The 12,294-nt window shown below is 46.2% G+C and overlaps 1 protein-coding gene across 5 annotated transcripts in view; it reads right to left on the minus strand.

The window, feature by feature from the left end:
* Positions 1-12,294, minus strand: part of mettl14 (methyltransferase 14, N6-adenosine-methyltransferase subun) — a 52,642-nt gene that overhangs the window by 13,136 nt on the left and 27,212 nt on the right. For all 5 annotated transcript variants that reach the window (XM_055640649.1, XM_055640639.1, XM_055640656.1 and 2 more), the window contains 2 exons: positions 1,698-1,788; positions 1,428-1,569 (listed from right to left, as the gene is read on the minus strand). In XM_055640649.1, coding sequence (XP_055496624.1) covers positions 1,428-1,569; positions 1,698-1,788 — 233 coding nt within the window. The remainder of the gene's footprint in view (positions 1-1,427; positions 1,570-1,697; positions 1,789-12,294) is intronic.

Raw genomic sequence — 12,294 nt, forward strand, 5'->3', positions numbered from 1 at the left:
GGAAGTCAAGTGACTGGGCATTTTTTAAAGCTGAGATTGACAGGATCTTGAATAGTAAGGGCATCAAAAATTATCAGGAGAAGGCGGGTGAATGGGGCTGAGAGGGTAAAAATAGATCACCCATGATCGACTGGCAGTTCAGAATTGCCTAATTCTGCTCCTATGTCTTTTGGTCCAAGTTACTTCCAAACAGAGTGGTGGATGCCAGAGATGAAAGCAGAAATGTTAGTGGTGTTTAAGAGGATTTTGGATAGGCAATGAATATACAGAGAATGGAGGGGTACTGATCAAGTGCAGGCAGAAGAGATTAGTTACATTTCGCATCATATGCGGCACAAACATTATGGATTGAGGGCCTGTTTCTGTGATGCATTGTTCTATAAATGATCAAAATGATATAGCTTTGGCCAGGAAACTGGAAGTTATTAATGTTGCAATGGACACTGGAAGCATTGTTAGCATACTCAATATTTTGTTTTTAGATCAGATTTTCAATATCAGCACAGTAGTCTTGAATTATTTTAATGGAAATACATTTGCAGCCACACAACCCATTTATATGGGATTTAAGATATTTGGAAGAATTTCAATGGTAATCCAATCAGTAGTTTCCATTAACATTTTTGGCTTCGTTAATATCGGGAGCCAACCTATTCACAAATGTAAAATGTGAAACTAACTTTTATTCATAGATTTATCTGCTTAGAGTATTTCACCAAATATTACGATATTTATACCTGCATAACATTCAACATGTTTAATATTGTTTTTACATTGTACCTTTGATGCTGTAATTCTGCACTATATTTTCATAATTTTTTACATAATCAAGTGAGAATTTGCCTTTCAAAATTCACCAATTGGAAATTGCGAGCAGATTTAGCAATCTTTCACTAAGTCGGAGACAAATCAGTGCCAATCGATGTTTCGTTGTTAACCAGAATTTTTTTTTTAACCTATGAATGCATATCATCCATTGAGGTAAGCAAGCCTGTGCTACCAAAAAAATAATTTAGACAACCAACAAATAGACAATATAAAACAAAATAGAAAATAGAACAAATAGACGTTAAACTACAATGTTAGGGTTACACACAGTCAACTGTTTACATATGCCAATATTTTAAATTGGACTACATTCATACTATTTTTCACTATCAATAAACAGCTTAAACAATTTTGAGTCCACTGTTCAAGGAAATTATTTGGTATGTTTACTTGGTGTTTACTTTTAAATAATAATTATGATATTTGGCAAATACACCAATCTTCCTTAGTCACACAAAATACTTAAACTTCTGTAAGTTAATGGAAAATTAATAACTGGAAATAACTTACACCATTTTAAAAAAAAGGGCAAATATTTAGAGATATAATTTAGTAGATTGATCATTACAAATAAAAGCACTAAGCGCAAAATAACTCACATCATCCCATGTCCAGCATTTTTCAATAGCTGTTACCCCAGTTTCCCTGTAATATTCTTCTAAGGGTGGCTCCACCAAAATAACATCAAATTTGCACTTTAGTTCTCTAATGTCAAATGACTCCAGGTCAGCCTGCAAATACCTATTTATAAACAAAATAAGGTTAATTTCAAAGTACACTTTATGAACACATGCTTGTGCAGAGCACTTCTCTTTACTGGTTCAATCCTGCATCTGACACAAAATTGGTCTTCATCGAGAAGCACTTACATGGGCGGAGTGTTAGTTTGTGAAATTAAGTCATCCTTCAGCCGGATCAGCTCTCGAAGTTTAGGGTACTCTTCAAATCTGTCTGCAAGGCCTGAAAGAAAATTAAAATGTACATTTTGATTCAGATAAGCTTCAGTTCAATGAACTATAGTTGAAACATAAATTATAGTAAACCATTCAGTCCCTTATGTGAGGTGCAAACAAGATCATAGTTGAACTCTTATCACATTACTTTCTTACTTTATTCCTTTATATCTACAATATATCTACAGCCCTCCATAATGTTTGGGACTAAGACCGATCATTTATTTATTTGCCTCTGTGCTTCACAATTTAAGATTTGAAATAGAAAAAAAATCACATGCGGCTAAAGTACACATTGTCAGATTTTAATAAAGGGCATTTTTATACATTTTGATTTTCACCATGTAGAAATTACAGCTGTGTTTATAGTCCCCCCATTTCAGGGCACCATAATGTTTGGGACACATGGCTTCACAGGCGTTTGTAATTGCTCAGGTGTGTTTAATTGCCTCCATCGACGGGTGGCGCCGCGAGCCGGCAGCCTCGCCTGCAGCTGTTCGTCCGTACCACTTTTTTTTGTTTTCAGTATGTCTAAAAGTGTATTTTAGTATGAGGGATGGGGGCGGGAATTGGGGGAAACTGTTTTTTAGTCACTTAACTCGGTGGAATGCGACTTTTCTCTTAGTTGCATTTCGCCCTCCCTCGCGGCCTAACAACTTGGATTGGTGTGGCCTTTCCCGGAGTTGGGTCCAGAGCTTCAGCAGGGGGCGCAGCGCGGACTTTCCATTGCGGAGCCGGGCGATCCCTTGCTGGGGGTCGCTAGAAGAAGTGCTCCGATTGCCGGCCTGCGGCCTATAACATACTGAAGCCGGAGCTTCTAGCCGCGGGAGCGGTATGGACTTTATTGAGCGGTGTGGATAACATTGTGAAACTCCGGTAGGAAGCGGCCGATTCGGAACCGTCCCAACGTCGGAGTTTCGAGCATCCCGACGAGAGGGCCTGTACATCGGGCCATCCGTAGCGGCAACTGTGGATGGTTCATGGCCCTGACCAAGGATGAACAAACGAGGAGGACTGACAAAGTTGTTGCCTTCCACCAGAGTGAAGAATGAAGATTCCACTGTGGTGGATGTTCATGTTATATTCTATTGTATATTGTGCTCTTTTGTTTGGAAGGCTGCATGGCAAGTCAAATTCCACAGTGTCTTAATTGGTGCATGTGGTAATAAATGTGAACTTGAACTTAATGCAGGTAAAAGAGCGCTCTCAGCACCTAAACTTTCGTCCAGTCTTTCCATCAGCTTTGGAAACTTTTATTGCTGTTTATCAACACGACGACCAAAATTGTGCCAATAAAAGTCAAAGAAGCCATTATGAGATTGCGAAACACAAATAAAACTATTAGAGACATCAGCCAGGCCATAGGCTTACCAAAATTAGACAGACAGACATATGGAGAGAGAGAGAGAGAGAGAGATACTAGACCAAGTGGGTCCCGTTGGGCCCCGCTCCCCCAACGCAATATTCCACCATTCACCCGTTCCAATGCAACCAGTTTCCACCACTCCCCTGTTCTCCAAAATAATACACACACATATATATACACATTCACACACACATATATATATATGTATATGATATACATAAATACACATACACACACACACACACATACATAATATATTATATTTATATAATATTTATATATTATATAGTGTATATCTATCTATCTATCTATCTATACATATATAAAACTCAAATCCATCCGACGTCCGCCTGCAGTACGGATCCCTTCCTGCCTTTTGATTCGTTGACGGCTGCTCCTTCCTATCAGCTTCCAACACACTTCGAAACAATGTTGCAAGACAGGAACACTGAACTTTTCACTGCTGCAGCAGGCAGGGGAGGTGCAATTGAGGGAGGCAGGGGAGTGCTGGAAACTTACATTTGGCAACGGCTTCAGTTCCATTGGAGGAGACGGGTGCATGGTGGAATATTGGGTTGGGGGAATCACACCATTGGGGGAGCAGACCCAACGGGTCTGCACTTGGTCTAGTATACTTTTAAAACTCTCGCCCCATCCGACCGCCTGCCGTACGGATCCCTTCCTGCCTTTCGATTCGTTCCCGCCGTGCGATGTCACAATGCCCGATGCTCGCGGACGTCCAATCGCGATGCCCGACGCTCGCGGACGTCCAATCGGAATGGATCCATTTGCATGTACGGCTTCCGGCCGCGTTTCTTCCTTTGATTCACCGCAACTCCGAAACCGGACGCAGAATCGCCGACGTCTTTTCCATTTCGGTAGAGATTTCGCTTTTCTTTCTAAGTATCCGCTCCTCATTACATTTCGTCGAGTTTAAGTACACTTTTTTAATCAAATCCTTCACCCCACCACAATATTTCAAAAATAATCAGGCTTCTCACCCATAGAAGCAGCCCCAGCCCCCTGGTGAATGTTCCATCGTGTGATGTCACAATGCCCAATGCTCACAGATGGCCAATCGGAATGGATTCATATATATATGCCTTTGCAGGAGCCCAGCCCCTGGTGAACGTTCCATCGTGTGATGTCATAATGCCCAATGCTCAAATACATTGTTGCCATAGAGAACGCTCAGCGATTATTCAAATTCTTCACTAACTGTCATTCTGACTTTGCATGTGAAGTGAAAAGTCCTGAATTGCATTTGTCTGATGCAGGAAGATTGTTCCCGATGTTGGGGAAGTCCAGGACAAGCGGGACACGGTTTAAGGATAAAGGGGAAATCCTTTAGTACTGAGATGAGGAAAACATTTTTCACACAGATAGTGGTGAGTCTCTGGAACTCTCTGCCACAGAAGGTAGTTGAGGCCAGTTCATTGGCTATATTTAAGAGGGAGTTAGATGTGGCCCTTGTGGCTAAAGAGATCGGGGGGTATGGAGAGAAGGCAGGTACAGGATACTGAGTTGGATGATCAGCCGTGATCATATTGAATGGCGGTGCAGACTCAAAGGGCCGAATGGCCTACTCCTGCACCTATTTTCTATGTGTCCCTCTCTTCACCCCTCTCCCTCTGCCACCCATCTCTCTCTCTCCCCCACCCCCCTTCCCTCTCTACCCCACCCCTTCCCCTACCACTCTGTCCCTCTTCCACCAGTCTCTCTACCCATTCCTCCCCCCGCTCCCAGTTCTCTCCTCTTACCCCACCCCTCTCCCTCCCTCACCCCTTTCTACCCTTCCCTGTCACACCCCTTCCCCGTCCCTCTTCCACCACTCCCGCTACCCCTCCCACCCTGCCCCCTCTTCCACTTCTCGCATCCTTTTCTCCTCCCCTTCTCCCTCTCCTCTCCTCCCCCCACCCTCTCTCCCCCACCCCTTCCCTCTCTACCCCACCCCCTTCCCTCTCCCCCCCGCACCCTTCCCTTCTGTCCCCCCACCCCCTTCCCTCTCCCCCGCACCCCTTCCCCTCTGTCCCTCTTCCACCACTCCCCCCCTTCCCCTCCCACTTCTCTCCCCTTACCCCACCCCTCTCCCTCCTCCACCCGTCTCCCCCCCCTTCCCCTCTCTCTCCCCCACCCCTTCCCCTACCCCTCTGTCCCTCTTCCACCACTCCCCCTGTCCCTCTTCCACCATTCCTGCTACCCCTCTCCCCCCCCCCCCCCCCTCCCTCTCTCCCCCACTCTTCCACTTCTCTCCCCCCCCCCCCCCCCCCCCCCCCACACTCTTTCCCCTCTCTCCACTCTCCACCCACCCCTCTCCCCCACCCATCCCACTCTCCCCCTCCCTCCACACTCTTCCCCCTCTCCCTCCTCATTCCCTTACCGTGCACAGTCTCTGCCTTTAAGAAGGAACTACATATGCTGGAAAATCGATGGTCGACATAAAAAAAGCTGGATAAACACAGCGGGTGCGGCAGCATCTATGGAGCGAATTGAATGGTCAACGTTTTTGGCCGAAACCCTTCTTCCGGGTTTCGGCCAAAAACGTTGCCCTTTTCCTTCGGTCCATAGATGCCGCTGCACCCGCTGAGTTTATCCAGCTTTTTTGTTGTTGTTCCAGCCTCTCTCTCTTTCTGCCCTTCTCTCTTCTCTCGACTCATGCACACCCGCTCCAACCCCTCCCCCTCACCTCTCTCCCCCATCCTCTCCTCCCTCTCTTCTTCTCCTCCCCCTCCCCCTCTCCACCCTCCTCCTCCCCTTCCTCACACAATATTTTTTGTGGGGGCGGGTCCACAGTGCGTGTGACTGTTTGTGGAGGCAGCCACGCGCTCTCCATTCAAGAAGACGCTCATCTGTTTGTGGAGGCGCGAGCTTAGTGTGTGACCAAAGATCTTATAGCGGAGCTCACCGCTACAAGATCTTTGTGCGTGACGACACACGCTCTCCCCCCCCCCCCCCCCCCCCCCCCCCCCCCCCCCCCCCCCCCCCCTGCAGGAGGCGCGCGCAGCATCTGAACGTTCAGCGATTGTTCGAATTCTTCACTAATTGTCATTCTGACTTTGCTTGTGAAGAGAAAAGTCCTGAATTGCATTTGTCTGATGCAGGAAGATTGTTCCCGATGTTGGGGAAGTCCAGGACAAGCGGGACACAGTTTAAGGATAAAGGTGAAATCCTTTAGTACTGAGATGAGGAAAACATTTTTCACACAGATAGTGGTGAGTCTCTGGAACTCTCTGCCACAGAAGGTAGTTGAGGCCAGTTCATTGGCTATATTTAAGAGGGAGTTAGATGTGGCCCGTGTGGCTAAAGGGATCAGGGGGTATGGAGAGAAGGCAGGTACAGGATACTGAGTTGGATGATCAGCCATGATCATATTGAATGGTGGTGCAGGCTCAAAGGTCCGAATGGCCTACTCCTGCACTTAATTTCTATGTTTCCCTCTCCCCACCCCTCTCCCTCTCCCACCCATCTCTCTCTCCCCCACCCCCCTTCCCTCGCTACCACCACCCCCTTCCCCCTACCCCTCTGTCCCTCTTTCACCACTCCCCCTACCCCTCCCTTCCCACTCTTCCACTTCTATCCCCTTACCCCACACCTCTCCCACCCCACACCTCTCTCTCTCTTCCCCTCCCCCCCCCCCCCCATCCCCTACCCCTCTGTCCCTCTTCCACCACTCCCCCATCCCTCTTCTACCCCTCCCTCCCTCCCACTCTCTTTCACTTCTCTCCCCACTCTCTCTTCCCCCTCCTCTCTCACCCTCTCCCATCCCTCTCTCCCCCCCCCCCCCTTCCCTGTCTACTACCCCCCCCCCTTCCCTCTCTCCCCCCCCCACCCCTTCCCCCTATCCCTCTTCCATCACCCCCGCTACCTCTCCACCTCCCTCCCCACTCTTCCACTTCTCTCCCCATTCCCCTCCACTCTCCCTCCCGACTCTTTCCCCTCTTTCCCCCACACACCTCTCCCCATCCCTCCCTCCTCCCCATCCCCCCCTCCCCCACATCTCTCTCCCCATCTCTCACCCCCTACCGCGCTCTCCTCCTTTCCCTCCCAAATCTATCCCATTTCCTCCTCCTCCTCCCCCTCTTCTCACACCTCACGCCCCCCCCCCCCCCCCCCCCCCCCCCCCCGCAAACACTGTTGGGGAAACAGACCCAACGGGTCTGCACTTGGTCTAGTATTATATAATAACTAAAACTCTCATCTTGTTTGTTTCTATGTGTGTGTGCGCGTGTGTCTGCGTGCCGACCTTACTCACAATTATTCTGTGGTGTGGTGTATCAAGTTCAGATTGATGTTATATTTTACAAGTTATTGACATTTTTAATTTTTAATTAAAAAAAAGTAAAACAGCGCCCTCACTTGCCTCGCCACTCCCGTCTATACTTGACTGGCGTCAAAAGGACACCCCATGGGTCCTCAGCACAGCCTTTCAGACCGCAATCTTTTTCCCCCTCGCTTCAAACATGGCAAGCTTCCCCCAACTGCGCAGACGCGGCCAGCAAGTGGGAACGCGACTGTGTCCTTTTTAAAGTTTAAAATGGCAATAACTTGTAAAATATAAGATCAATGTGAACACATCTCACTCCGTCTTCAGTCCCTTATTCTCCTCCTCCATTATCCTTCCTCTCCCACGCGTTACCAACCCTCCTCTGCTTTCTCCGCACAACCCCCTCCCTCTCTGTTCCCCCTCCCAGGCATGATATTCTTCCGATTTAAATCAGTATTCCAATTTTTTCCTTTTTCAGAACAATGAAGCAGATTTTTCAACTTTTTGTGCCTGATTTTGACACAGTTTAGTTTGCAAGATCGTAAAATAAAAGGGTGAGGGAGTGGAGGTACCGGTCTGGAGGCGGGCAAGCTTGTGATTCATTGTGGAAGTCAGCAAGGGCACGCGGCTGGCCGTTTGCGGAGGGAACACAACTACGCTCTTTGGCTGCTGCTTAGATCAGCCCGGCGTGCCGTTCAAGCTGTGACTGCCTGTTTGTTGGAGAGAACTGGAGCACGAGCGGGTGAGACACGGAGCCACAAATGGGAGCGCGGGCTTGGGGTGACCGGGACGCCCGGACAGCTGAGACGGGGGTGATGGCTGTTGATCCCCTCCACCTCCTCCTCTCTTGTGGGGAAAATAAATAAATTAACACAACAGTGTTTTGTGCTTCCCATATGGCACTGTGACTGGAAAGGGAATGGGACCGGCGATGATAGAGGGGGTGAGAGAGATGTGGGGCCTTACCTCCCGGGCAGCGGCTACCCGCTCACCTTTCTGGTGATTTTCTGTTTATATTGGGAATTTTTGTTTTCATTGTTATTGGCAGAGGTTTTTAGTTTTCTACCTTCTTAGCGTTGTAGATGTGACATCAGTGTATTGACAGTTAACTGTGTCTTGCAGTATTGGGCATAATTATGCCTTGAGATGGTACCTTTACAAGGTGAAGTGTAGGTTTTACTTTTGAGTTCTTTTGGCATCTCTACAAATAGCTCATTTAGAAATTCAGGTAACATTTTTTGTAAAGATTTTTTTAGCTGTATGAAGTCAATTATTTCATGAAATATTTATCTTTTGGGGGTTATGTGTTAGAAAAATTCTAAGCTTCTGTTATAAACTACCAGCAGAAAGCTTAGGGATTTCTTTCAATTTATTGAAAATGCAGAAGCCCACTGAACCTGCACCGGGGGTGCTGCCCTGGACCCTGCCAGAGGCCTAGCCGGCCTTTAGGACCCCCCAGCCAATACTTCCTACTTTTTTTCTGGAGGTGAATATCATGCCTGCCCTCCACTCCTCCATTACCTCGCCATCCCTCTTCCTACTCCTATCGAACTCCATTCCCCCTCATCCCCCAGAACTCTCTCCCGCTCCTCTTCACCCTCCCTCTTCTTTCCCCTCTCCCCTCCCCGTATCCCATCCCCCCTACTCCCCTGCTTTCCCTCTATTCCCCCACTCCTCTCCCTCCCTACCCCCTCCCCTTCCTCAATCTCCCCCACACTCCTTCCTCACCTCCCCAAGTTCTCGATGTTAACCACTGCCGGCCCCATTTTCTCTACCACATCGGCGATGAAGTTGTAGTTGATGCGGGGGCAGTCGGGGAGGGGAACGGACCGAGTGGCCTGGAGCCGGGGGAGGAGGAGAGAGAGGTTGAGCTTGCAGCCTAGTCCTTGCCCCGGGTCCCGCTCCTCTCCCTCTCCAATGGCCCAGAGCAGCAGCGTCACAACGGGGATCTCTGGCAACACAACCGGAAGCCGTCAGCCACGCCTGCGCAGTTGGGGGTTATGGGTGAGTGGTGAAATAATGCGTTCGGAGACCAGGCCCAACAGGTCCGCACTTGTATATTACTAAAACTCATCTTGTTTGTTTGTATGCGTGCTCCCGAAACACCACCAAAACGGTACACGATAGCGCTACAAATTTTGGCCCACCTTACTCACCATTGTCCTGCGTGTGCATAAACAAGTTTTGTTCAGATTGATGTTATATTTAAGAGTTATTGACACTTTAAACTTTAAAAAAAAATCACTTTTTCACTAGCCGTGCCGTGTGTTCCTGGAATTCCGTCAAAACGGTACACGATAACCCAACAATTGTTGGCCCAACTTACTCACCATTGTCCTGGGGTTGTGCATGAGCCAAGTTTCGTTCATATTAATGTTATATTTTACAAGTTATGACATTTTAAACTTGTTATATATTTTACATTATTGACATTTTAAACTTAAAAAAAAAAAAAAAATCACTTTTTCACTTGCTGTACCATGTGTTCCCAAAACACTGCCAAAACGATATACGATAGCACTACAATTTTAGGCCCACCTTACTCACCATTATCCTGCGATGAACTACCAAGCTTCGTTCAGATTGCGTTATAATTTACAAGTTATTGACATTTTAAACTTTAAAAAATCACTTTTTAAACTTTACAAAAACCTCTTTTCCACATGCCCTGCCTGTCAGCCGCGTTTGACGTCACAACGATGTCACAATGGGATCTCAACGCGTCACAACGGTAAGATGGCCACTGGATCCGCGCCTGCGCAGTTGGGGGAGGGTTGCCGGGCCCGCTATCCGCACGTGCGCAGTTGTGGGTTGCCCGGCCCGACGGCATTTTGAGATCATTAGCCGTGCCTGCGCAGTCGCCCCACCGCCATCTTGAAATCACAATTTTGACTCGCGTCACAAAGGCGATCTCTGGCGTCATAACGGGGACCTGTCAGCCGTGCCTGCACTGAGGATTGCCGGGATCGCCATTTTAACATCCAGCGTCGTGTATAGGTGAGTGCTACTGGGGGAATATTGCGTTGGGGGAGGGGGACCTTTAATAAACCTGGCAGTAACGCAAAATGCATGCGCAGTGAGCCCAGTATCCACTCATGCGGAATTTAAAATAACTGAAAGTCTCCCCTGCACAGTGGGCCCAGTATGAAGGAATATGCCTTAGGTAAGAGTTTTTCTACTTTAATTAGATTTAGAAAAGTGAATTCCAATACAGAGCGTCCAGTTATATTTTCCACAATTTTCAGAATGATTCAGTCACAATTAACAATCTAAGACACAAACATAACTTTGAAATGAAGTCAGAATTTAATGTACAGGGGCACAAGCAATTGAAATGCCTTTATAAACACATAATTGGAACAAAAAAGTTTGTGCACATATTGTAGATTGGTTTATGCATGCAACCAATCATATATAGGTTAGCATCACTAACCCCGCCTTACTGTATCATTTATATTAACACCCACTTCCTATGCTACGCAGTTCGAGTAGCAGACAGGATGCAGTGACAACTAACATGCTACTGTCTGTATGTGGATTAAAGATGATCTTAAATTACATGTCGTGTATATGTCATATCTACACATACATTAAAAAAATGCCAAGTCTGGTTGAATCAAACTTTATTGCAAACCGTTGGAGATTAAGAAAAACAAGGCTTTCGTTTTAGATACAATTCCAATCAAAATGAAAACTATTTCTTGGTGGTTTAAAAGTAGAGAAATATGATCGCTCATCTAAATTTACAGTACAAGAAGTCATCCCTGCTTATCCAGAAATAGTAAAATTTGCAGCTATGATAGTAACATCCATAACACCCACTCAGGTCTCCGCACTGAAAATAACTAAATCAGATTTAAGGGCTTCAATGAAAGAGGATTTGGCAGAAGAAATTCTCTTCCTAAGCACGTTATTAATACATTTTAGGTATGTACTTTCGTAGCAAACTTAACTACCTATGCATTTAGTTTTAATTTCTATTGCACTTGAGAATTTTATTTTGTCATAATTTAGCCATTTAGCTCATACCTGTGGCCTTAGTTTAATACATTTTGGAGTAATGCTTTTATAATTTTTATTTAATTCAATGGAATTTTTATTTGTCATAATCCTATGTAACTTTTTTTCCTTTTATCATAATGAATAATGCATTTTTTCCAAAAATAAACAATAAAAAAAAGCCACAAGAGCATAGTTACAACTATTAGACTCAAAACTTTAAGGAAATGGGTTTAAAATGTAGCATGATGATTCATGTAGTTCTTTTGAAATGCCATCTTGTGCAATGTCACACTGACCTTTCTGTCCTGGGCCTCTTCCATTGTCAAAGTGAGGGCAAACGCAAATTGGAGGAAAAGCACCTCAAATTTTGCTTCTGCAGCTTACAACCTAGCCATATGAATATTGATTTCTCTAACTTCAAGCAACACTTGCATCCCCCCCCCCTTTCTCCATCAGCGCAGAGTTGCTGTCTTACAGCACCAGAGATCCGGGTTTGATCCCGAGTATGGGTGCTGTCTGTACGTTCTCCCCGTAATCACATGGGTTTTCTCCAAGATCTTCGGTTTCCTCCCACACTCCAAAGAGGCACACGTTTGTAGGTTAATTGGCTTGGTATAAATGTAAATTGTGCCTAGTGTGTGTAGGATAGTGTTAACATGCGGTGATCGCTGTTTGGCCCGGACACGGTGGGCTGAAGGACCTGTTTCCGCACTGTATCTCTAAACTAAACCCGTCCCCAAGTTGTGCTAGCTGCAAAGTCATCGTATTGAGCCTCATTGTCTGCAACTCGTTTTCACCCAGCTCACAGCTTACAATGAATGGCCTGTTTCATTTATCATCGTTACTTATTTGCATATCTTTCAATTATTTGTTCTATATCA

Source organism: Leucoraja erinacea, chromosome 1 (genome assembly GCF_028641065.1).
Source record: "Leucoraja erinacea ecotype New England chromosome 1, Leri_hhj_1, whole genome shotgun sequence".
Lineage (NCBI taxonomy): Eukaryota > Metazoa > Chordata > Chondrichthyes > Rajiformes > Rajidae > Leucoraja > Leucoraja erinaceus.